The sequence below is a fragment of the Orbicella faveolata genome, unplaced genomic scaffold (genome assembly GCF_042242905.1).
Source record: "Orbicella faveolata isolate gen_17 unplaced genomic scaffold, um_ofav_v1 contig_47, whole genome shotgun sequence".
NCBI lineage: Eukaryota > Metazoa > Cnidaria > Anthozoa > Scleractinia > Merulinidae > Orbicella > Orbicella faveolata.
In genome coordinates, this window is record NW_028301577.1 from 2,147,160 (window position 1) to 2,172,422 (window position 25,263).

Below are 25,263 nucleotides of genomic sequence, written 5' to 3' on the forward strand. Positions count from 1 at the left end.
TAATCAGCCTGAGTTCGGAGAAACTACCCCAAAATATAAGAACCCATTCAGCCTGAACCCAAAAATTCTAGGTTCTTATACGCGGGTGTTTACTGTATACCACTGCTTCCACTCTTTACACATTGTCTTTCACCCGTCGAGAGGCACTTCTTTGAACAAATGACGGTGATAGCACTAGTAAGGGGGAGGGGATCAGAAATTCAGCTGTAAAGAACTCGATCAAGTTTTATAAAATATTTAGGATAGTACGCGCGCTGTCACTGGTCGATAGGTGTGTTAAGATGAGAGTATGTACACCCTAGCTTTTTGAAAAAATTTATAGCTAATCGTACCTTTTTAGTAGGCTTCGGCGACCTATCACGTCGAGTCTGGTCGAGTCATGGTTCGTATTTTGGCGAGACGTAGTCGAGCCAAAACACCCATGGCGAGACCAAACGAGTCTGATATGCCGCTGAGGTGTACCAAAAGGTACGATTAGGTATTTACCCTACCACTCTCGAAAGTTATGCAAACCCTCGACTGGGTCTCGGGTTTGAATTCTCCCAAGCCCCTTTAACTGGTTAACTGGGTAACTGGGTGTTCTAATCGACAAGACGCGAACGAGTTTTGGAAAGTCTAGGTGGAATGTTTCTAGGGCTCCACCCAAGTTGCCGTATCAAAAAGGGCCTTGGTGAAATTGTCGAGTTGAATGCTGTAGTCGGCTGCTATGGAAGCCACAGTCTGTTGATCTTGGGTTTCTGTCACATCCTGAGCTTGGGTTACCATTTGTGCGCCGTAATAAATGGCTAAGGATAAGCATTGCATGTTTTTATTATCACGCTTCCTTTAGTTACAATTCTGTTGACTATCACCAAGAGTAAGCAGTGTTTACCCTTATCTCAATTGTTACTGATTTTCGCACTATTTTCACCTCTGGGAGCTGATACTCAGTGGTGAATTTCTATGAGAACTCGGCAAAAACGACGCGTGTTGTCTTTTTTTTTAAAAAGAATACAGTACCTTAACTTCAGTTCAGAAGGAGTGAAGTAAATGTTTTGGACTGGTATAACTTTTCGTCACCGATCAACCATGTGAGCGTATAATGGACACATATATAAGAGATACAACGTATCAGAACTTTACGTGATACTTTTTTGGAAACGCGAATTATCGTTAACTACCTGATGCAAGTCAATCTCTTTGTACTTCATCTCTTTGTATAATAATCTTTTTCTCCGTTTTAAATAACTGCATGCTATCTAGGTACTGCAGGTCTAAAGCAAGTTGGCTGCTTGTTAAGTAAAGAACAGAAACAAGTCGTTAGAATTATGAACAACGTTGGTTTGTAAATGCAGCGTAATGCATCAACTGTAGAAAAACTATTTCAATTGAAGTTTTTTTCTTTTTCGTTCGAGGCGCCTGACTAATAAGCATTACGAACAAAGCAGTACGCTACAGGCAAAAAAAAAAGCCTCAAATGACAAGCCATCAACAACTATCTGCAACATCCTCAATGGCGCACGAGGCAGATTTCCTGTGTAAGTCGCAGTCGAGAAAGACGTGTACGCGCGGCGTGTACGCGCGGAATTAGGAATGTCCCGTTTGTGTAGCTACTGACAATCAACTAAACTTCCATTTTGTTCCGCAACTTCAACTCTCGTGTAGTTACCGCCAGTTTTTTTCTTTTTTTGCCTTTATTTATTTATTTCCACAATTACAACAATTACAATTCTTTTTTCAACAATTAAATTACAGAAGCATGAATAAAGTTTGGTTTACTGAAGTTAACAATGACACCATATTGAATTAATAAAGAAAATAGATATTGTCAATTCTTTCTACGTAATTATTCAACTTAACGATTTTCCTTAATAATAGCGTTGTCCGACTTTAATTATTAGTTAAAATTGTTTCCTCAAAAAGCTTCCATTTTTCTTTAAAACAAATTCTTTTTATTCGATTTGAAATATATGTGTTTTTCACTTGATATTTAATTAGCAAAAGTTGAACATACCCGTCATGTTGGTACGACTTGCGTTTTTGCCCGTTCAGGGATTCCCACAGCACATCTGTTCGGACCCGCCGGCTTCAAGTTACCAACGGGGGCCTGGACATACACACCAGTATTTCTTTCCTTAACTTGATCTGTTCCCTGAAGACGAAGGTGTCAGCTGTCATGCCTTCTAAGTTGTGCTCGCCGTATTGAGTGGATTTGCAGGACTGTGGAATTGGACCTTCGCACGTTCATATCCATGCTGACCATCTGGTAAGTGACATCATCCACAATGCGCAATTAGTCCGTTGTTGTAAAACTACGTAATGTAACGCTTCTTTGAGTGTCTTGCCGTAGGAGTATAATTTGCCTCTCAGTTCTCATTGTAACACGAATTTTTTAAAACACATGTTATGTGGTATTGTGTTGACCGAGGCTGGGTTCCTGCTGAGTCATTGCAAGCACTTACAACACCTTCCAGGTGAGCGTTCTTATTGTAGTTGTAAGCTGCCAGCCACGCATGTCAATCATAGGTTGCCCTGAGTATGTCATCAGGTCGGTCCTGCCCCAGATAACAACACAAAGACCACGGCCCTGGATTGAACTAGGCCAAGGATACCAACCCCGAAACCAGTACTTAAACTTTGTTGTTTTTTTTCACATTTACAACTCTATGCTGTCATATGGCACGCTGAGCTTTATGTTATAGTTGTAACCGCTTGTATCGTCATAATTGGAGGAGCAAATATCCGGAATGCCCTCAGTCGCATTATTCACTGAGAAATCAAACATACGTATGATTCCTCGATGTCTTCGGTGAAGAATCAAATCGTCTGCATACCAAAGATTCTCGCGCGGGCTTTTATCTACTGGAATGTTCGCCGTAATCATCCGGGAGCCTTGTAATTTGCAGAGCCTTACTGGATGCCGCGCATGCGTCATCCACAAAGCTGACGTCATCCGCTGATCCCAGACTAGTAATGTTCCGTCCTCTGCACCGCTGACCACTTTCCAGTCGTCCATTTGTACGGCGGTGACTGCTCGTTTGTGTCCCAAGTGAAATGAAAGAGCTATCTTTTCAGTGCGCAGGTCAAAAACCCGCACCCTACAGTCATAGCTGCCTGTCACGAGGCGATGCGGTGGACAACTGGCAAGATCAAGACACGTGATCTCGCGGTAGTGGGCTCCTAATATGGAAATCATTTTTGTGGTTTCCAGGCAGTATAAACGCACCTAATGGTTGGAAAAGAAAAGATAAAGAAATCTTTTGATCTATTAAAAGGGAAACCTTATTAGAGTTAAGAGCTTTGTTTCAACTACAGTGGTCAAGAACTACACAGTGGGAACAAAAGAAATACATAAATTAAATTTAGAAGAGACCCACAAAGAAGACACGTTAACTGAAGGGTTTTTACACAAACAAGTCACATCATCGCAAAATCTTAAAATACCTTATGATACATTTTGCTTAAATAGGGTAGCACAAAACAATCTTGCGACTGATGCGAAATGGAATTCAGAAATGTTGGTTAATGTTGTTAAGTAATGAGCCTTGTGAAGTGAATTTTCTTCCTTGGGTTTCTAAACTGAACTGTACTCCTTCGGAAAAAACAACTGCATATCTCTGGTCAATTATCTCCTTTGGCCATTAAATTACAAAATCAAAACGCAATCGTCGCTAACGTACATTTCTCAAGCTTTGACGCTGGTCTCACCAGCACTCATTTTCATTGTGTGCTTGATTGGGTTGCCAACCTGATGTCTGCTCACAAATATTGCGCAGTGCTCATACGAAATAGAGAAACGTGCTTATTTTATTTTCAGTAATAAAACCCAGACCAATTTTCCACTTTCGGCACTTTTTTGTTTCGAATTCCGATTCGCTCAATGCGTAATCTGTTTTTTCAAAGCCACCAGAAAACTACTCTATGTTGTCAAATTGGTTGATTCTGTTTGTTTTGTTACTACAATGTTGCGTTTTATTTTATATACATGTGTTACTTTGTTTCCAAGTGTTCCATATCCATATGAGCCCACTCCAAGAGCAAGGCGGTCAGCAGTACAGTCCATAGAGCTTAATTTTCCACCAATCACATGATCCAATGTTGATAGAAAACCTCTGCCAGGTGCCAAGACTGACACGGTATCTTGGGTTGCTATAGCAACATGTTCAGTCGATGAACCAGAACTACTTTTTGGAATAAACATGGCCCGTCCAATCTGTAGATCAAGGAAGGTTTTATCAAAGGCTAAGGTTGTTCTAATACTTCAGGGATCATCAGAGGCTCAGCTAACTACAACCTTGGTAACAAGGGTTGGAAAAAATCATTCTATACACATTTTGCCCCTCCCCACCCCTGTGCAGTGTTGACAAAACACTTTCATCTGGCAGAAGTATGCATTTTACCATTTTCCAACATTGAAAGGGGGAATGGGGGTGTTGACACTTATTCTGTAGGTATTACGATTATGATTTCATGTTTTTGGCATTTTCCAACACAATTTGTCCATGATTGTAGCTTACTAGCTTATTACTAGTAATGCTTATCACAACAAGTGATTAAGGGTAAGTGTATTATTTGCCTCCCCTACCTCCTGGATGAGATGGACAGGGCACAAAAATGGCTAGACATGGGCAGTGTGGGTCTGCAGTTCCTCCTACCATTCGATTTTCAAAATAGCAGCCAGGCATGCACACTGACTGCCACATTACCATTTTACATCCCACTCTGTCGACCAATCAGTCATTTTTGCGCCCTGTCAATGAAATGCCAGCCATTACAGATTTACACTCTGCAGCATTTTGTCAGCTTGTTCATGTCAATACCCATAATACTCTTCAGCAGAGAGAAGCACTGTTAGAGTAACATATCCAGCCAAAAAAATACAATACAATGACTCTGGCCAAATTTGGTCAACCCAGACTTCTCAATTCAGATTCTGATGCTTTAAACATTCAGCAAGGTTGCCATACCTCTGACGTTAACAACAGCCAATCATTCAAGGCTGAGAATGTACTTATGTTGTTTGCAGGGTAACAACTAGTGACATAATCTAGTGTCCAGACTTCCCGTGATCATGTAGTCTCAAATACATCAGGGTCTGGGTGTGAGATTGGTGGAAAAACTTAACCTTGGGAAATATTTTGGCACAGTCAGATTACTTGCCTACCTTGTCCTCAAAATTCCTGGAATCAAGACATGACCACTGGCCATTGGAGTCACTCAACAGTACCTTGAGTTCATGATCTGACATGGCTGCAAATGTGGGTGGGCCAGTTGCTGCTAAAGAAACACTTTTTACAGACCCTTCACAACGACAGTGACACAGTGGGGATGACCCTAAGCTTGTGTGCCAAACATACACATCGCCTGCAAGTATCACAATAATTCTAAGCTGCTAATATAGGCAATAACGCATGCAGAGAGAGTAATGTATGTGAAAGGCTAAGTGACTGTAGTAGCCCTTTATTTGCATTGGAAGCATGTGGTTATAGCATGACTAAAAATCAGTCTGTAAGCTGGTGGTTGGATATTTGTCTGGGTGTTCAGTGTCTTTCTACCTGAGGTACTTAAAATCTCTCTCATTCCTGCACAATGCCTATTTCCTGACTTGTCGAAGCCACTAAGCTGGTATTAAATAAACATATTAAATGATACCATTGTCAAATCCAGCAGCACACAAGGTGTCGTGGATGGCAGTTGATGCAACTTGAGGTTTCTGTCTTTGAGAATCAACTGTTGTAGTTACCAGTTCCCTGTAGCTTGAGGTACTTTCTACATCTCCTTCCCATATAACAACTGCACTGCTTGAGTATCCTGAACATATCAAATCTCCATGAACAGACACTGCACAAAGGCTTCCACCTGTGGAAAAATATAATTTCTTGAGTCTCAAACTTTTGTCTCCTGAATATACAACAACATCAACTTTATTCGCTCTTATACTTAATTACAACAATCATACATACATAACTAACACACACACATACTAAAAAAAGTACAAATATTGAGCCTGGAGGCTAAATAACTGGAAAGTTTTTTAGTTAGCTTCGAGTTATGTTAAGTTACTTCTGAATAAATCAAGGAGAACCGAACTAAAAAACTAATAAATATTAAGTAAATGTAGAAAGTAGATTTTAGGACAAGGTTCAAAGTGTTGTTCTGACAGCAAATAAAGTTTTAATTTTTTAGAAAAATTATAGAGACACATGACAACCACTACAACAAGAATCCATCCATGTACTATGTAGCTGGACAAAAATTACCCAATACCAGTCTTAATCAGAAATGTGGCTGATTGCAACTTGAATTGAATGAATGCTTTATTTAACGTGGATATACGCTTAGCTTGAGAGCTAGTCTACAGGTATTCCACCTAAAAACTAATGAGAACCTAACAACTAAACAACGCTAATATCACAATTCATCAAGTAAAAATCACAAATTAAATACTGATTAAAACTATTCAAAGCTATTATTACAATATTACCGCCGCAGCCAAAATACTATTAAAACTAATGTCACAAATTTACTAATCCCCGAAATTTAGTGATCTAATTCTGTTTACTATTTCATTGGTGCCTACTTTTATTCTAATGTCATTTGATAGTTCATTCCATTTCTTGGCTGCAAAATATCTCCATGACTTAAGTCCATATTTCGCAGTGTTAACTTTAGGTAAAGATAAAACATATTCTTGGCGCCCGAGATTGTACATTAATGAGTGTAAATTAATAAGGTTCCTAATTGCTCATGGTGCTTTGTTCGATATGCTATTATGTATTGTCAATAACATGTCTTGAATTCTTCAAGATTCCATGGAGAGTAGTCTTATCCTGTCCAAGAGATGCTGATAGGATGCATGTTTATCATTATAGACATATCTCAACGCCCTTTCGTTGACTTTTTCGATTTTTGCAGTGTTTCTTTTTCCACAATGGTGCCAAACTTGGCTGCAGTAATAAAAATTTGGTAGTATGAACGAACGATATAACGATTCCTTGGTTTTAAGTGGTAAAATATTTTTCAGTCTATTGAGGGCGTTTATTTGAGCACTCACTTTGTGGCAAATACTCGATACATGATCGTCAAATTTTAGCTTATTGTCAAGTACAACCCCCAAGAGGTTAGTCTTTTCTGTGGTCCTAATATCAATATTACCCGATTTAAGGAGTAGCTGTTCTTGTGTTCTGCCAAGGACCATAGCCTGGTACTTTTCCCGATATGGTTTCACGCCATTTTGAATAAACCATGTAGTTGCATTCTCAAGATCACTATTAAGGTTGTCTTCAACAGCGCGTATGTTCTTGTTGGAACAATGGATATTTTTATCATCCGCATAATTGATAATCCTGCATTGTGTCATTGCATACGCCAAGTCATTTATAAAAATATTAAACAATGTAGGTCCCAAGACAGAGCTTTGAGGGACTCCTCTTAACACCCCTTCCCACATGGAGAAGGCGGTACCGAGCTTCACTCTTTGATGGCGAGAGGAGAGATAGCTTTGCATTAAAGTTAGCGCATGATCACCTAAGCCATAGAATTTAAGTTTTTCTAGATTTAAGTCATGATAGACAGTCAAAGGCCTTACTTAAATCAATGGCTACTGTGCCGATTATGTTATGATTATCAAGATCTTCCTTCCACTGTTCAGTGAGTGCAAGGAGTGCCGTCGGGCACCCATGATATTTTCTGTATCTAAACATAGAATTATGAAGAATCTTCTCTAAAGGAACTGTCAATTGTTGATGAATAAGATGTTCAAAGATCCTGGACATTTCTGGAAGAACTGTGACCGGTTGGAAATTCTCTTTCTCTAATTGTGACTCCTTTTCATGATGTGGTACGATCTCTCCTCATTTCCAGGAGTCAGGGACAACTCTCAAAGTAATGATAGTGTTAATTAGATGACTAAGAGGCCGTGTAATTGATGGAATGGACGCCTTGAGTGCACGTGGTGGTATGTGGTCATGGCCAGTTGCTTTGTTTGTTTTCATTCTCTGTATAACAGTCTTGACTAACTCATGATTAATTAAATTGAACTCAAACTGTTCACCTTGATTCCAGTTCCTTGGAATATTTGATAAGTGTGGTTGATTTTCAAAAGAAGTGTGCTGTTGGATGTCCAGACTTTCTGTTACATTTTTAAAATGACTATTCAGAATCTCTGCAACTTGATTCTGGTCTTTAACTGGTTAGGAATATCCCTTGCTGCTCCACTGTCTAGTTTGTTTCATGTATTCCATATCAAGCCAAATATGTACAACAGTTAAAATTGATTAAAACTAAACAAATAGTCTGGAATAGTTGGTTAAAATAGATGTCCTCAGCAAGGGTGGATTCAGGGGAGCTACCTCCATGGAGAATCAAAACAAAAAAAATGAAAAAGGTTTTGAACATTATTGCAGAAATAAAGGCACATGCTCTGGACAGGTACCTCATTGTAATTTTCACATTGTGGCATTGGTAATATTTTTGGTGAAACAGTTTTCAAAAAGGATCCAATTCTCAAACTGAGACATTTTGGAGGCATGCCCCATTGATACGGATGTACCAACCCCAAGGTACAGATGTACCAGCCACCTCCCTTTGAAAAATCCTGGATCCCTCCCTGCTCTGGGAAAAATTCCATCCATCCATAGGGATCCGAGCCATGACATCTGGGGTGTCTCACATGATGTTAACAAGTAGTTAATGTATCCTATTTCCTGAACACAGAACATATCATATCTATTAGGGGAAACTTGAAGACAAAGAGTAACACTATATGAGATGTGACTCAAAATATGGTACTGACAGCTGTTTCACCTCTTTCAAATTCCAGGCTAGATAATCTGCACATTCTTTCCTTCCAATTCTTTCTTAATTCCCTTTCCTCCAAAAAGCTTTCACGAACAAAGGCTTTCCAGTTTGCTCTGTCTATTGCAGCACAGTCTCTCTCTTGAACATACCCTAACTTACATCCTACACGATACCATATCAGTTCATCTTCTGACAGAATTTTCCAGGACTTGCTCACCTGGGCACAAGCACACAATTCTTTGACCCCAAGGTGATTAAAAATCTGTATTCCCACTTCCTTGGGCAAACTTAAGTCAAAAAATGGAATACTTGTAATTTCATTTATGTCCTCAATCAGCTGATCTAAAAGGCTCTTTTTTCTTATTTTAGGACAAATCGCTGTCTTTGACTGCTGAATTTTACAGTCACTGTTACAGGTACTGTTACAAGCCTCTCTAGTTATTGGTTCAGGTAAATTCAGCAGCACGATTCCATTATTCTCCTTGACAAATGGCCCGACGGATTTGTCTTCCGGCATCTGTTGAGACTTGTCACTCGACTTCAAACAATCCAAAGGATCCATTTCATCTCGTAACTGACGCATTTCCTCTCCAAAACAATGGAATGCACCAGACAAGTTCCTTTTCCTGCCGGTTAGCCATCTTCTCTTTTTTTCCTCGTCACTTGGACAATTTGCTTTTATTCCATCCGAAATACCCTTTCTCAGTTCTTCTTTCCATTTTTGGCGGAAAAGCTGTAGCTCTTCATTTTCACCATCTGGAGTCATATCAAATAGATTCGTTCTTTACAAAAAAAACGCTTTAAAATAAACATGAATCAGTCTAAATCAGAACGGAACATTTCTTAAACGCTGCTACATTGCGTTGAAAACTGCTGACCGATTATTGGGATTCGACGCATGCTCCCTAATTGGCTTGGTATTTCATGGAAAAGATATATCGATCAGGCCGGGAAAAGGGAACAGAAAAAGATGTCCCGCTCTCGGCCTTGTGAGAAGTTTTCTTCGCAACAAGTGCCTATTATATGTGCAGCAGTACTCCTCATTGGAACTACAACGCTGTTTTTCGTATTCGTGTAAGCTGTGGAGTGTTTTCGTGCTTTAAGCGCCTGTGAATCATGCCCACGCGAAGAGACTTGCAGGATTTCACCGATCATTACTCATTTCTTTCATATTTTCAGATGCCCGCATTTGACAAAGGAATATTCTGTTGCCATCCCCATCTACGATGGAATCGTTACTTTGATAGTGTTAGCCAGTTTTGCCAATGCTTCGGTGAAGGATCCAGGCGTAATTCCGAGAGGTAGGGATTTTTTTGTCAAGCTTCTTAAGCCTATCTTAATTACATTTCCAAGCTGGAGCAGACATCATTTTAGACAACTGCTGTAGATCACAATAATTATTATTTATTTACCCTTGCTTGTGAACGACACCTTTTTGTAACGTTAGTTTAGGATCAGTGTTTGAAAGTGAACTACGCTGGCAAACATTTTGTGTGAGTTAGTCTTTGTATCGAGGAGGAGAACCTTCTGCAGCTGTTTCTTTTTGCATTGTATTAACTTATTTTCGCTTTCCTTCCTGTACATCTCTTAGGAGAAAAATTTGTTTGCCAAAGCTCGTCGTCATGGCGAATGATAAAATAACATTGGCTTAGAATTAATATTTGAAAACTGAACATATCAAAATACGAAAAACATGTCAAATGTATTAAACTTATATCAACATTTTCAAGCCACATATACGTCACCGTGGGCACTGAGGGGCTTGATTATTTTAATCGGCAATAAATTCCCAAGTTCTCTTTAGATCCTTATAGCAGATTGAAACAAGCCGGTATTGAGAATTAAGAGTCTGATTATGTTTTGAAACATGTGTTCAGATCGTAGTTCTCTCAAACGTGACTAAACAACATGTTTGAAAATTGAATGTTGTCAGTTGCGACAAAAGGGTCAATTACAGTGCCCATATCAGGTTGATTTGCTCAATACATGTGAAGTATCTGTCAACAAATTATGTTATGTCTGTAACATATTAAAACCCTATTTGTTTTCTTATGGATACTTAAAAGCCAGAGACAATAATTAATCTGACCTCCGAATAAGCAAATTTAGGGTTTTTGACCCCTTTTCAATTAAATCACATCTGAAACTACTATGATAGCTTGGTAGGCCTGGCAGGTGGTGTGGGAAGAATGAAAAGCTTTCATGAGTCAGGACAAAAAGATACATGTATGGAACTGCAGTAGTGTGTTCAAATATTGGTGTGCAGATGTTATGCTTCTGTAGAGAAATAAACCATCACAGTTCTTTTTATTAAATTATGGTTATTTGTTACATGTATTTGCAGATCATGCCTTAATTTGATTCGTTTTTGGGTTTTTGACCTGTTGTTTTGCTTGTGGCATTCCTATTTCACATTCCTTATACATGTTTACTATTAGTTTTTAGTGGAACTAGTTGCTTTATCTTCTCTAAATCTTTTATTCACAAAATGATGAGAACAAGGTGATTTTTTTGTTACCAGAAAAAGTTCTTACTGAAACAGCTCAAGTGCATGTGTCCTTCATTTTTGTTTAATTCTGTAAAATTTTGTGCTTTTGTTCTGTAGAACAATCACTGACTGACCAAGAAGATGACTTCAGAGTTCCCTTGTACAAGAATGTTGACATAAATGGAATTACAGTCCGTATGAAGTGGTGTGATACTTGCAAGTTTTACAGGCCACCACGCTGTTCACATTGTAGCATATGTAACAATTGTATTGAGGTCAGTTACTTACTTTGTTGTGTGAGTGTTTTTTATTGCAATTCTGATCTTTATTAGCAAGCATCTCATGGTTAGTGCGCTCTACTCCAGATCGAGCAGGCTGGGTTCGCACCCTGGCCAGGGACATTGTGTTGTGTTCTTGGGCAAGACACTTTTCTCTCACAGTGCCTCTCTCCACCCAGGTGTATAAATGGGTATCAGTGAACTTAATGCTGGGTGTAACCCTGCAATGGACTAGCATCCCATCCAGGGGGAGTAGAAATACTCCTAGTCACTTCACGCTACAGAAATTGAGATACTACCGAAACAGGTAGACTGTTTATTCAGAGACGCACGAAGCAGTTGCCGTTGTTAAGAAATGTAATTGAGTTAAGCCCGCGTGGTCTAAAACTGACGCCAAATAGGTAAGCGCACATGATCGCATTCCTTCACGTTCCTACACACTCTTATTTATCCTGTACGATTTGCATAAGATCATCACAAGTCGCCACCTCATTCTCGTCCGTTGTTATCACTTCACATTGATCTTTGGGAACAGAAATGTTATAAAAAACTTTTATCTGTATCATGTTGCACTACTAAGTAACAATCAGAGCGAAAGATCGACGACTGATCATGAGAAGAAGCGCATGGGACAAACTCAGGCTGGAAGAACTGAGCCACAGACCGCGCGAAGGAATGTGCTCACGTGCGTTTGACTTTTCATTTGACAGCTTCAAGCCACGTGACCCAAAACGTTCTTGTTTGTCGCTAACGGCAACTGTTTTGCACGTCTCCAAAAAAACACTCTACCTGTTTCGGTAGTAAGCTCTGGCCTGATGGGCCACTTGGCTTGTATGCAGACTTTACATCTGGGTTTGATTAGCGGCTGGGGTAATTAACGGTAATTATTGTGTTTTGTTCTTTGGTAAGACACTGTCTTACTCATGTCACTGCTCCCAGGGGAGTAGCTCCAAGTTGCTTCCTGCTACAGAAACCAGGCTATGCTCTGGCTGAGTAAGTAAGTAGTTCAAGGATAACATGTATTTCTCTCTTAATTGCACCTGTTTAAAACTGAGTCAGCCAAATTGACCACACCCTTGCTCCTGTGAATATCTCTGGTTACTTAAAATGCCTGTGTAAAAGCGTTAAGTCTCCACGTGAGCCAAGTCGCCCATCAGGCCAGAGCTTATCTCGATTTCTGTAACATGAAGTGACTAGGAGTATTTCTACTCCCTCCTGGATGGGATGCTAGACAATGGAAAGGCTACCCTCTAGTGTTAAATTCGCCATTACCCATTTATACACCTGGGTGGAGAGAGGCACTGTGAGAGTAATAAAGGTGTCTTGCCCAAGAACACAACACAATGTCCCCTGCCAGGGTTTGAATCCCGACCACTTGATCCACAGATGAGGGCACTAACTATGATGCCACCACACCTCCACAGTTGTGGAGGCAAAACAACTCTCTATTAGGCTAATTATAATGTAATGTTTATTGATTTACTTTTTCTTTTCAGAATTTTGATCATCACTGTCCTTGGGTAGACAACTGCATTGGCAAGAGAAACTATAGATATTTCTTTTTCTTTGTGTTTTCTTTATCAATTCACATTATTTCAGTGTTTATATTCTCGTTGATGTTTGTTCTTGAAAAAATGGGTGAGCTCGCAGAGGTAGCTGTTCCGTATCCTTTTCCATGGAAACAGAGTAACCTAATAATAATTTAGATTTTGGGGTAGGAATTAAGGGTTTCTAATGAGCTACAACATTCAGAAACATTGTTACCTGGAAGGTTGAACAAAACTTATTACAGGGTTGTCAGTAAGGGTCGTAACCCATAGCACTGTTATGGCTGAGCATGCTTGATAGGACTTTGATGTTACAGGTCAACTTTCGTACAATTCTAGCATAAAGTAACAAGTTTGTAACGGGTATGAAGGACATGGCTACATGTGAATCATAACTTAATGGCAGGCCTGTATTATAAGAAAGTGGTGAAAATGGTTGTGTATCCTAGATAAGTGCAACTTATTACAAATTCAAATCATGATCATTATACAAGTTCATTTATTTACCTTAACTGGGTAATCAGAATAGCTATCATGGTGGTTTGTGGATTGACATCAATTCCTGTTATCGGATTAACAGTCTTCCACATTGGCCTTGTTGCCATGGGACGCACAACAAATGAGCAGGTGCTCACTCACAAAGTATTTCAAATATTTAAATTGTACTGTAATTAATTTATCAAATACAACCAACAGTGTGTCATCACATTTCCAAACACCAAGAAGAAGGTAGAAAATATGATGCATATTGAAGTGTTTTTGATGAACTTCAAGGTGATTGGAAAAGTGAAGAAACACTCTCTCCAGTGTTTGATAGATCTTCTCAATCAAACTAAAACTAAGGTTAAAAACGGAGAAATGAAATCTTAAAAATCTCTGCTAATTAAGATCCAAATGCAGTCATGATTTCCTGTGTTTAAACTTGATTAATGATTAATTAGTTCGAGAATGTTACAGCAGAATTACATTTTTGAAATAGACCGCTTTAGCTTAAAAGATGTTGAACTGTCCAATTAAGATCACTGATTTGATTTTCCCTTGAGGGTTGTTTCTTTTTAAGATTATCCTTGAAAAGATAAATATTACATTTGTGTGCACGTGAAAAGGATTAAATTAGAAAGAAAATGTCAAAAACCATCACATAATCTGAAGTGGAACAACAAACTATGAGGTTTAACGATATTTGTTGTCACTTTTGACTAGAAAACAATGTATTTTAAACTAAGTTTACTCTGAGTCAGTCTTTTAAATTGAAGAAGGTTTTGATTCAGCATTACACCGGAAACAGATGGCCAACCAACTGGCCTTCAACCATCCTCAGAGACCCAGAGGCAGACTGTTAGTTGGAGTATGATGAAATAAATCCGAAAAACTTTCAATGCTCAAATTTTCCAGATAAAAAATTGTTTGTACTCCTCCATAATTTTGACATTTTATGCTGCAGGTGACAGGGAAGTTTCGTAGTGGGCATAATCCTTTTGACCAAGGCTGCAAGAAAAACTGTGTCGGCACACTTTGTTCCTCACAGTACGCCAAGTAAGCATTTGTTTAACTTTCTTAGCCCTGATAATTGTTGATCAATGTAATTTCAAGTAATCATTGACTAAATGATATGTTATCAGACACCTATGCAAGGTCCCAGGATTGAGAATATGTGAGAGGTTTGACTGTAGAGAGATTGTAACAAATTTGTCACTTATTTTGATGTGCCTTTTTATTTAGGTATGTGGGCTACATGGAAAGTTTAGCAAGGCAAGTTACCAAGCAAGACACAAAAAAAGATAAAAGGAAGGATAAAGAAAAGGAAGCTAAAAACCAAACAGATGGCACTGAATTATCAGAAGTTAAAGTTGAGGTGGCATCTAACCACACTAACCAGCATTCTCAGGTCAATATTGTTTACAGTTGTGACTTTGGTTCTGTTTTCAAACATAATAAGTTGAGCCTCACCTTACAGAGAACTTCAGTTTATGGTCAGGTCACTTTGTCTCAAAAAACCAGGATCCCTGCAATGTCTGGCCCTATAGTAAGGGTACCTACACAATATGGTGCTCAGCACTGCCTTTGTGTGTTTGAGTTTCTTGTTTCATCAGCACAGTACTATTTTTAGTCTTACAGTTCAGACAGCCATGTTATCATTGGTATATTTCTATTCTTCAAGTTTCATCCACAGTGGCATATAAAACCTGTAGGATTCTGAATAAATGGTGGTGACCAGCACTTCAGCCATATTCTCTATCAATTAGCACTCATAAACATCGTGTAATTTGTGCTCAACAAGATGTAAAACAATAGTTGAAAACTTTCATTTTCAGGATGGAATCAAGAACAGCAGTGGCAAGAATAGCCAGCAAACAAGAGAGCAGGATGGCAGGTCACTGCGACCAGATTCATTTGCGGCTGCTGTTAACACAGGTCCTCGTGTATCTGCTACATATGTGAAGTCAAGTAGAAATGGAAGGACGATAAGCGGTAGCCGAGAAGTCACAGTGTGATTTCATGTTAACCCTCAAGCACTGGACCAGATGCTGCATTCCAGTGCAACAAGTGCAATCTTTGAATGCTGCAAATTTGATGGCTGGATCTTCACATGAATCCCCTGCAAGACCATTCCGAACCTACAAGATAGCAAACAAAATGATGTTTGCCCACGCACAGGGGCAGTTCTGCAGGGTGGAAAGAAAACAGACAAAGTGGTTACTTCAAGATTCTTTGCTTGGAAATTTATCCCTTGCCAGTGGTCATACCAGGTGATATTTTCTGGAGCATGCTTTGTATTCAAGGAAAGAATTTCTCTTTCATGTCTTAACAGCAAAGGGGAGCAGAATGGTTGTCTAGAATTTGGGAGGGGTTTTTGTGTTCAAATTGCAAAATTGTCCACATTTGTTCGTGGCCGAACACAAAGAAATTATGAACTATTCAGCATCCTTTTAGATTGATTAAATGAAGACATGCAGTTTCAGGGAAGAGAATTTGACAGCCACAACCTAAAAAGCAGCATGCTGGTATTTAGAGGGTTGTATCCCAAGATGGGTCATAAGGTAAAACTGTCCGATATTCTGCTGTTTTATAAAGTTGATGTAGAGTACAATATACCATACAATAGGGTAAAGCTAGTTTAATGCATACCACATGCTGACATCAATAGTGAGCGCTGTTATTGGTAAATCATTATCCGGCAATATTATTGTAAATAATTTACAAACTGTTGTACATAATCAGTTATTGCTGATAGTGGTGTGTAGTTTGATTTCTATTGTTGTGCTACAGGAATCAAATACATTGTAGGTGCATTATATTGTAGTTTTGTGACAACGATGTTAATATTTCTAGTTGTTGTTTTTGTTGTTGTTATTGTGAAGTTGCAGTGCAAGTTTTCCAATGATGCCAGCCAAGTAAATTCTTTGTAATTTGACCAACTGTATGAATGTTAAAAGGATATAATGGTCTCGGATTTATTAGTTCTGTAGTGCATGGCTTTCTTAGAGGGATAAATTGATGGAAATCTATTGTTAGCACCCAAGGCTGGAGGAATCACACTGTAACAATAAATTTGTTACTGACCATGTAATAATTTGTTACAAAATTGAATTTTATAAGGTAATGTTATGCAGCTGATATGTATTGTTGAAACATAATAATTGGTCCAACTCTTCACTGTGTAAATTTTGTGGACATCATTTTGAACACAGATCCTCTATGATTTTCAGTGAGAGACCACTAAACTTACTGGGAAACAACTAATTAACACTTAGATTTATGAGCTCGAGATTTCTATCATGCATAGAAATCATGAGTAAATACAATCTATTAACATTGTTTTAGTGTAAATCTACTAGTCGTTTAAAACTTAAACAAAATCTCCTCAACAGACACTTCAAAAATGCAAAGAAGCAACCAGCATTTTGTCAACAACCGCACACTGCTAGGCTACTCACTATCTACAGCAGAATAGTTAGTGACCAGCATAGCCAAATATTATAAGAGAACAGCATTCGTAAGAGAACACTATTAGATTTATGCTAATGACATATAGAACATGAGAACAAAATATGGAGAACATGCACATAATTTGTACCATCACTATGTTACATACATAAGTGAGTTTTAATAGAGCCGGAGGATGCTGTTGTTCTCACTTGAATCTTCTATCACTATGAAAGTGGGGTGGTTAAAGCAAGCTAGCTGCAGTGAAAACCACCAAGTACCTTGTGATCCCGGCCAGCTACTCTGCTGGGATGTTCATGTGATTCTTAAAAGAAAGATGACAAAATCCACCTCCTACTCCACCATAACAGCCACCTACTTCAAGAGTTTGTAATAACCCGACAAAAGCTAATATTTCTTCCTTTTTCTTACTTCCACATACACTAAATAAACAAACACTTGAATGGACAGTTATAAAGTGTGTAAAAATTGCCACTTTGTGGTTATTGCTGCCGGGTTTTCAAGTAAATCTAAGTTCTTTATTTCTTTGTTAAACCGAGGGCATATTTTTACACAATTCAGTGATTATGTGCTTTTAGGGGGGCTTTATTTGTTGGTATTCAATGAAATATTTATGTACCTGCCCTCAATTGTTCAAAGGGTGGATAGTGCTATCGACTAGATGAACCTTCATCCACTGGATAGTAGGGACCACTGAGACCTTTTCATAGTGGTAGGGCTACAAAATCTGGCCAAGACAAACAAGCATTTTGGGTCACTGTGGCTCCATTTATCATACATTATCCATGTCATCTGGAGCCCTAAAGGATCAACCCAAGCAGAGTGCCAGGGCTGTAGCTCTAGTAACCCCTTCCCCACTGCAGTCCCTGGATAGTGATTTACCCTTTGAACAACTGGGGCGAGTTAAAAATAGATCTATACTTTTCAATCAGAGAGAATTAGGAATTTAATGTAGTTAATGCTTGATAAGAAGACAGGGTGAAAAGTTATTTTATACTTTAATCACCCTGAAACGATTATAAAATATTTTGTAACTAATCTTAATAAACACAAACACAGCATCAGGGGCGGGCATCTCGTTTATTGATACAGCGAGCATTTACATCATCATAAAGAAATTACAGCAGTGAATAAACCATAAAGCAAAGTTGAAAGAGATGCCTTCGAGTGGCTCTTGCATAACTTACAAAATCTTAAATAACCTAATAGCCCCTAGGGATTCATCATACCTGCAAGCACGCCTAAAGTACTTCTACAGTTAACAGGAATTATACATGACAAACATACTCCAATGTCATTAGCGAAACGTTACAAAATATATTTCTGCTCGTCTAACTGGCTGAGTATCATTATGGTTCAAGTGGTAAAAATCCAGGAGAGTCAAGGTTTAGATATTGAAAATTATTTTGATGACTAGCGCCAAAATGTTGTATTTAACATTTATAAAATGTTATCCGCACGTTTATTAAATAAGATACCGTATTTATTCGATTAAGCGCCCAACCTCGATTAAGCGCCCAACCTCGAATAAGCGCCCACCTCGAATAAGCGCCCACCCTGAAGGTAGAAAAAGTTAATAAGCGCCCAGCCTTAAATAAGTGCCCACCCCACCACCCCACCCCCAAAAAGTACTTCTCAAGTGCCCAACCTGGAATAAGCGCCTACCCCAACCCCCCCCCCCAAAAAAAAAATTAATAAAGTGCACAAGAGGAATACGGATATTGATTATTACATTAGTTCTTTAATGGCATACAATCTCTAGTTTCATTGTCTGAAAATTTTATGGTGTTGATTGAGAATTATAGCTAAAGAGACTTCTGGAAGACTGAACAATGAGTTGTTAGTCCTGGGCATAAACTGAACAATGAACAGTTACAATTTATATGCTTTAATATTTTGTCATGTTTTGTTCTTATTTATTGTTTTGTTACAAAATATACTTTTTACTTACTGAAAATGGTGAAAATTTAATAAGCGCCCAGCCTCGAATAAGCGCCCACCTTGAATGAGCGCCCACCCTGAAAGTCCAAAAATTAAATAAGCACCCTGGGTGCTTAATCGTATAAATACGGCAACTTTGTGTTAAAAATGGAAGAAGGCTGTTTGTAAAGAAAACAATGCTCAGTAAAGTCTTGGCTGTAATGTGTGATTTTCACAGTGAACTTGGTTTTAATCAAAGTGAGGCAAGCGTTTATTTTAAAGATAATAAAAAATATATTTCAACTTTGATTCGTGTACTGCTGGAAGGATGAGGGTAAAACAGTCCTTGCAGTAGCGGATTTACTAAACGGATCATGGGGGTTTCTAGAGACTAAGTATTCCCTCTCAAAGTTCAGCCCCTGCTAACTCCACCTTCCAGGATATCAGGATCTGCAATTTTTTTTTTTTAATTTGCTTGGTGGAATCGACACGAGATCGTGGTATGGAAATCGAAAACAACAACAAAAAAACAAGAACAAATTGATATCGTTTTTTCACCGCGTTTTAGCCATCTGAAAACGAGAAATACTTTTTTTCCGGTTGGGTCAAAAACCTCGAAGGGGTCGGCGGTTGAGGACCCGGGATGACGTCAAAACAAGAACGCAGATCTGCAAATCTTTCGAAAATGTTTACAATTTTGAACCAAAATTGGAATTACACTTGATCGCGATATTCCTATTACATTTCACGTATTTTTTTCGTTTCTATTTGTTTGGTTTGAAAAATATGTCGATCTACGTTCTTCAGACGTCAGCATGACTAGTTCCTGGTCCGAACAGCAGGCGGTTTCTGACCCATCCGGAAGTCAAATTTAGCGTTTCCAGATGGTTAAAACGCGATGAAAAAAAAACGGTATCCGTGTTTGTTTGTTTGTTTGTTTCTTCTTTTTTTTTTTTTCGATTTCCACATCACGATCTCGTGTAGATTCCATAAAGCAAATAAAAAAATATCACTTTTTAAAATTGTACTGTCCAACCCGCCTTGTGAATACCTAATCAATACCGGCATTTTCCGTCAGTATGGGCCCTGCGGTGTGAAACGGGATTTGACGGTACCCGAGCTACAAACATAGCGAATGATCCGGACATTGTACAATTTCTCCTACTGAGCCAGTTATGCAAGAGTTGTGCTAACCTCGGAACCCTAACCTACAATCATACCCTCCTTCGCTACATTTGAAAAAACACCTGATCGCAGGTTGCGGAGACTCCATCTAAACCCTCCATCTAGCCTGCAGAACAGGCGGATTAGCGGGACAGAGAGCAAAACGCGATACACGAACGCTCATGTATAACGTTTCACTCTCCCGCCTGTTCTGCAGGCTACGAGAATGCGAGGACCCAGGAGCAATTAGTGAGAGCGAGGAAAAGTCAAAACAACGACTGCTAGGAAACTTGAAACGTCCTACAGCCGAAACTGAAAATTTTTTTCACCTATTCTACAGATACAACCGCGTGTCCGCTTTTCCAATTTACTGGCTTTGCTATCTTCATTTTCGACTGGAGTATTCGAAAGCCGGGAAAAAGAAATTGTCTGCTTTAGTTTACACCATATACCTGAAACGACTGAGCAGACTTTCACAACGGTTAAAACAGCAACAAGGGGTGAAGAATTCCTGAAGCTAGAAAAGCAACAAACGCCGGAAATTGATTTTCGTTCATTAAAAAAAGTGCAAATAAGAAAGACGTTTTAAAGTAAAAATACTACTTAATACTACTTAAATGCGTTTCTTCCTTGCGATTTCAACAAAATATTGAAAACTTTAAGCCCGTTCAGTCTAACCAAGTCGTCTGTAAACACAAACTTTATTTAAATAATTTAATTTCGCCCTTTAAACCGGTAGACGGTAGCGTGGCCGAGTGGTCTAAGGCGCTGGTTTTAGGCACCAGTCATTTCGATGGCGTGGGTTCGAATCCCACCGCTGCCACTAATTTTTTTTCCCTCCTTTTTTTCCAGTTAGTTCTCATGTCTTTTATATCCTATTTTATTTTACTTTATTTTGCTTTATATTGAATTCGCAAATCTCTTTTGATGAGTTCCACTGTGCGTGATTACTAAGCCCAATTGAAGTCAATTCGAACCGAAGGTAACGGGGGTTTAATACAATCACATGACAATTTCGAACAGCTTCGGTTTCCACAAGAGTATTGTTGGGATTGTTCATTTCCTACCGCTACCCCCCCCCACCCCCCCCCCCCTTTTCAACAAAAACCAAATCATCGCCATAAATTAGTTTAAAACAAAAACCGAAATTTGGGGAGTCCATTTTAATATCTTCGTCGTGATCGATTGGAGTGTTACAGAACTCTTGAGTCCATTTTGTCTGTCTACGACGCCATTTCTTCTTCGTCTTCTTGCTTTTCTTCAGACACTGTTTCTTCATGAATGTCAGGAAGTTTCGTAGCAATCACATTCAAAAGTTCTTCGATTTCTTGGTCGGTTTTCAGACGCTCCTCGCTGTCTTCGATGATCTAATTACAAAATTGAAAAAAAAAACAACAACGATAAGACAAACAAATTATACAGGTAATTTAACGGCTGAGTACTTTCACAAAAAAAAATAAAACAAAAGATCATTGTGATATAAACAAGACTAAAATCAAGTTGTTGATCTAATTGCTTGCCATAACCTATAGGATTGGAAAAATAATGACTGTACAAGGTATAACCGAACAGCCCAAAAATAGTGCAAAGGAATCAGAAGGACTATAAAGAATCAGTTGGGTAAAACTTACCAGTTGAATTTCAACTGGTGTTGTTGGTCTCAGGTTCAAAAGTTGAAGCTTCTCCACTCTGTTAAAAAAATTGATAATAATATAAACCTCAAAACAGAATTATAACAAGGATGCATGAACACAAATTGACCATTCTTTCATTTTATAAACTGGTAGATGCAAACCTTGTCAAGTTAAATGGTTGTATAGCTTTGAGGAATTCTTCAATTATCTCAGGACTCTGACAAAGAATATCAACAGGTCACAAACTACATTTAAACAATAATGCAGAAAAAAATATATTTCTTTCTATTACAAGGCCTTAAATAGTAACACTACTTCAACATCTATTTTATTATTTATTTTTATTTCAGTCAAATAATGATGCTGAAACTTCCCAAAATACAACTCAAGACAATAGAAATCCCAATCTCCACAAGAAACATTATTAATATAAATTAGATGAAGGTATGCATTCTGGACCTATTATGAGGTCAACATTATCTAATCAATCAATCAATCAATCAATCAATCAATCATTTTTATTTCTCAAGTTACATTTTACAGTTGGACTGGCCTGCAGATAGCTAGTGCTAGTCTAGGCAGGCCAGTCTATCAAGATAAAGCTCATAACAAAATTATTCAAGAACCTGATGTCTTACATGTTATTTTCTTTTCAGTGAGACCCACTGAATAAGCACTTTGTTCCTAATTAGTGACCCCCTATGAATGTGTGTTTATAAGCTCCCCAATTCAAAAAATAGACCCTACGCCAACATGCACTCCTGCCATGGATACACTCCTAAACCAAAAGCCACTCTATTCTGTTTCCAGTATAGTGATGGTTCTCTGTTGGCCAAATTGACAGCTTAATAGGGTTCCACTGTGCTTTGTCTCACCTGGCTTTTACAAGGGGTTTTCTCTAGATGTTTTTGAGCCTATGAAAGGAACATAATACCTCAATCAGAACTTAAAGAACATAAGTTAGTCTGAGTCAAATTTAAAGAGGCCCTATTCAAAATGTTTTTGTGCTAGCCTCATAACAAATTGTTGACAGGTTGACAAGGTGTTTCTGTCGTTTCTTTGACTTGTCTCCTTTATTTTGGTTGACTGTCTCTTGGAGCAACTGAAACACCTGCAAAATTTTAAAAACAAAACATTAATGAGCAGGCTTAGTGGTAGGGCATTCTAACACATTGCATTAAGTCTCTGGTACACAAGGTAATCTATTTCAAAAGGTAATTAAATAAAAGTTGTGGAACAATTTTTTGAAACTTTCCCTGAATATCCACTACCAAGCACTGTTCCAAAAAACACAAAAAAGATAGGTCACCATGCTTGAAAAAAGAGATATGAAGGGCCTATCGTACCCAATTTATGCCTAATCACGGGTGTCCTTTTGTTGGTTTACATTACATTTTGCGGTTGCTGGAAGCAAAGTTTTTGAAAGAAATACTCATTTAAGAGAAAATGAGCCTTAATTTTGCTGTCAAGCTTGGCTTGTCAATGGAAGCTCTTGATTTTGTGTATCATATCTTATGTACATGCCAGTGAGCACACTGTAATCCAGGGTGCATTCCGTAAGACTTCCTAAATTTTTAGGCCATGCCAAAGATCTTCAGCATAACCAACACTGAATTCACCCTGGGTTCTAATTACACAAAAATTGTGCACAGCTTGAATGTACAATACAATTTCAAGGAATCGTCTTAATTTTACCCATGCCAATTTTACCTCATAATTACTCAGCATGGCAGCCTTCTCATTGATACTGTAAATTAAAATAAAAAAAAATATTTGTATAAGTTTCAATCTGTAAGCCCAGCATCATTAATTTCCACGACATTTCGAGCAATCTTACATGGGTAATATTTTTAAACACTGAGTAGATTGTTTGAAAGATGCGACATGACGGATGGGCAACATCAATCTACTTCATAAGGGGTCGTCAGGAGGTTTAGGTACCCTCACGAAAAATTGGCAGTCCCGCAGATTTCGATTGTTTTTGTTTTATTTTTTTGGTTGGCAATTCTGCAGTTAGCCTAAGTAACACTACCTCGACAGTGGTTAGTTCTCAATAATAGTAAGGGATATAAGTTTACTATATGTAAAGACTGGTTACGTACATATCGCTCATAGTTACGCCGGTTATGTCACTGGATCATACAGTAAAAAATGTTTATACTTACACTTCCATTTTCTCGACGCTTTGTTACTGAGTCTTCAGTCTCATTTTTAGGTCGCTTCGAACAAGCACAAATTCTCCATTCAACATCTCTGGAAGACCGCCATTTTGAAATGATGGGAGAACTCACTCCAGTCCTTGCGCGACTCCTTGCGCGGAGTTCACGGACGTTATGGACGATAAAGATGCCGAATAAATCTTCCAGTTGATCTTTGTAATCGATCGCTTTACGTGTCTATGTCTGGCTTGCCCGGCTTGGCTTGCTCTCCACAGCCCCTATTACTCCAGCGGCATTATAACTTGTCTTCAGACCCACCTCTGATCGAGCAGATCAACTGGAGACTTTTTTACTTCAAACCAGCATTGAATATGAAGTAAATGAAATCTTAGCCCATGAATCTGACCAATCAAATCAGCAGTTCTACAACATCATTCTTAGGGCTCTTTCTGACTGCTTTTTATCTGAAAAAACTGTCATTGCAGGAGTTTTCCAGACATAGAAGCTGGAAGATGAATGATACTGTTCACGCTAAGATGTGAACGCCCTCGTCGAGTTCGTTACGTGTTTATCACTCCTTGTATAGAGATAGCCAACCAGACTGATCTCAAATGCCAAAGGCATATGTATTGTACCGGCCACGCTAGATGCAGTTTCTGGCATGTTGCGACTCGATGAAACAGTTGATCATTGAAGTATCAGCTAAGTATTATTTTACAATCAAGCTATATTAATTGAAATTCAAAGTTCGGAAGGAATCAGTATGTGAGATGACAGAATTCTGTGTAAATTCATGGCCGACTGAGAATGGGTGCATTGTCAGCCAAGTTAACATGGGCTAGATTCAGGCAAATAGCTATTTCGATAGATCGACAACTTCACTAAGATTTTGCTGGGCTCTTGCACGAGCTTCGCAAGGTATGAATGCTGTGTCATATGTCTGTGTTGATGATTCCTGACAAGTCTTGGCATTAGCAACATCTTCAACAGCAAGAGTAAGATCTTGCGCAGGAGTTGAGCTTTCTAGGGATAATTCCTCTGATGGTGAAAGAATAAACTTGATGGAAGATCTATTTGCACTCTGACTTTAAACTTTCCCTTTAACAACAGATGATTCGCCTGATCTTTTATCCAAAGCTTGTTTGAAAAGTTTCACCTCATCTCGCAGCTCTGTAATAGTGTCCCCCATTTTGGACATTGTCTTGTTCTTGGTTTTACTATAAAGAAGACAAAATTACCTGCTGCTTTACTATTTGTTTCTCAGGATTGATCTAAGATTGAGCTTGAAAAGTCAGGCTAGACTACATGTACTGAAGAGAATTGAAATCCGGCGTTGTTTTGTTTTGT

At 38.6% G+C, this 25,263-nt stretch overlaps 3 protein-coding genes and 1 non-coding gene across 5 annotated transcripts; 2 read left to right on the plus strand and 2 right to left on the minus strand.

The window, feature by feature from the left end:
- Positions 1 to 1,654: 1,654 nt before the first annotated feature.
- LOC110056423 (F-box/WD repeat-containing protein 8-like) lies at positions 1,655 to 9,544 on the minus strand. Its single transcript, XM_020762901.2, has 5 exons — positions 8,785 to 9,544; positions 5,632 to 5,838; positions 5,144 to 5,343; positions 3,974 to 4,192; positions 1,655 to 3,205 (listed from the first exon to the last, which is right to left on the minus strand). The coding sequence occupies exons 1-5, from the start codon at positions 9,542 to 9,544 to the stop codon at positions 2,636 to 2,638; spliced, it is 1,956 nt and encodes a 651-aa protein (XP_020618560.1). The 3' UTR covers positions 1,655 to 2,635.
- Positions 9,545 to 9,676: 132 nt separating this feature from the next.
- Positions 9,677 to 18,193, plus strand: LOC110056431 (palmitoyltransferase ZDHHC5-A-like). 2 transcript variants are annotated; one of them, XM_089279240.1, is made up of 8 exons: positions 9,677 to 9,852; positions 9,958 to 10,079; positions 11,384 to 11,541; positions 13,041 to 13,207; positions 13,616 to 13,733; positions 14,536 to 14,627; positions 14,814 to 14,979; positions 15,407 to 18,193. In XM_089279240.1, the coding sequence occupies exons 1-8, from the start codon at positions 9,677 to 9,679 to the stop codon at positions 15,584 to 15,586; spliced, it is 1,179 nt and encodes a 392-aa protein (XP_089135366.1). In that variant the 3' UTR covers positions 15,587 to 18,193. The 2 variants fall into 2 exon arrangements, with proteins under 2 accessions (XP_089135366.1, XP_020618572.2); XM_020762913.2 differs by having other exon boundaries at positions 13,616 to 13,718.
- Positions 18,194 to 20,864: 2,671 nt separating this feature from the next.
- Positions 20,865 to 20,946, plus strand: Trnal-uag (transfer RNA leucine (anticodon UAG)). Its single transcript has one exon. It is a non-coding gene; the product is annotated as a tRNA-Leu (tRNA).
- Positions 20,947 to 21,271: 325 nt separating this feature from the next.
- On the minus strand, positions 21,272 to 24,073 carry LOC110057587 (DNA-directed RNA polymerase III subunit RPC9-like). The gene is made up of 7 exons (XM_020764183.2): positions 23,923 to 24,073; positions 23,468 to 23,504; positions 22,770 to 22,868; positions 22,633 to 22,671; positions 21,919 to 21,974; positions 21,755 to 21,812; positions 21,272 to 21,490 (listed from the first exon to the last, which is right to left on the minus strand). Exons 1-7 carry the CDS (start codon positions 23,928 to 23,930, stop codon positions 21,347 to 21,349), a joined length of 441 nt encoding a protein of 146 aa, XP_020619842.1. The 5' UTR covers positions 23,931 to 24,073; the 3' UTR covers positions 21,272 to 21,346.
- Between the last annotated feature and the right edge of the window lie 1,190 nt (positions 24,074 to 25,263).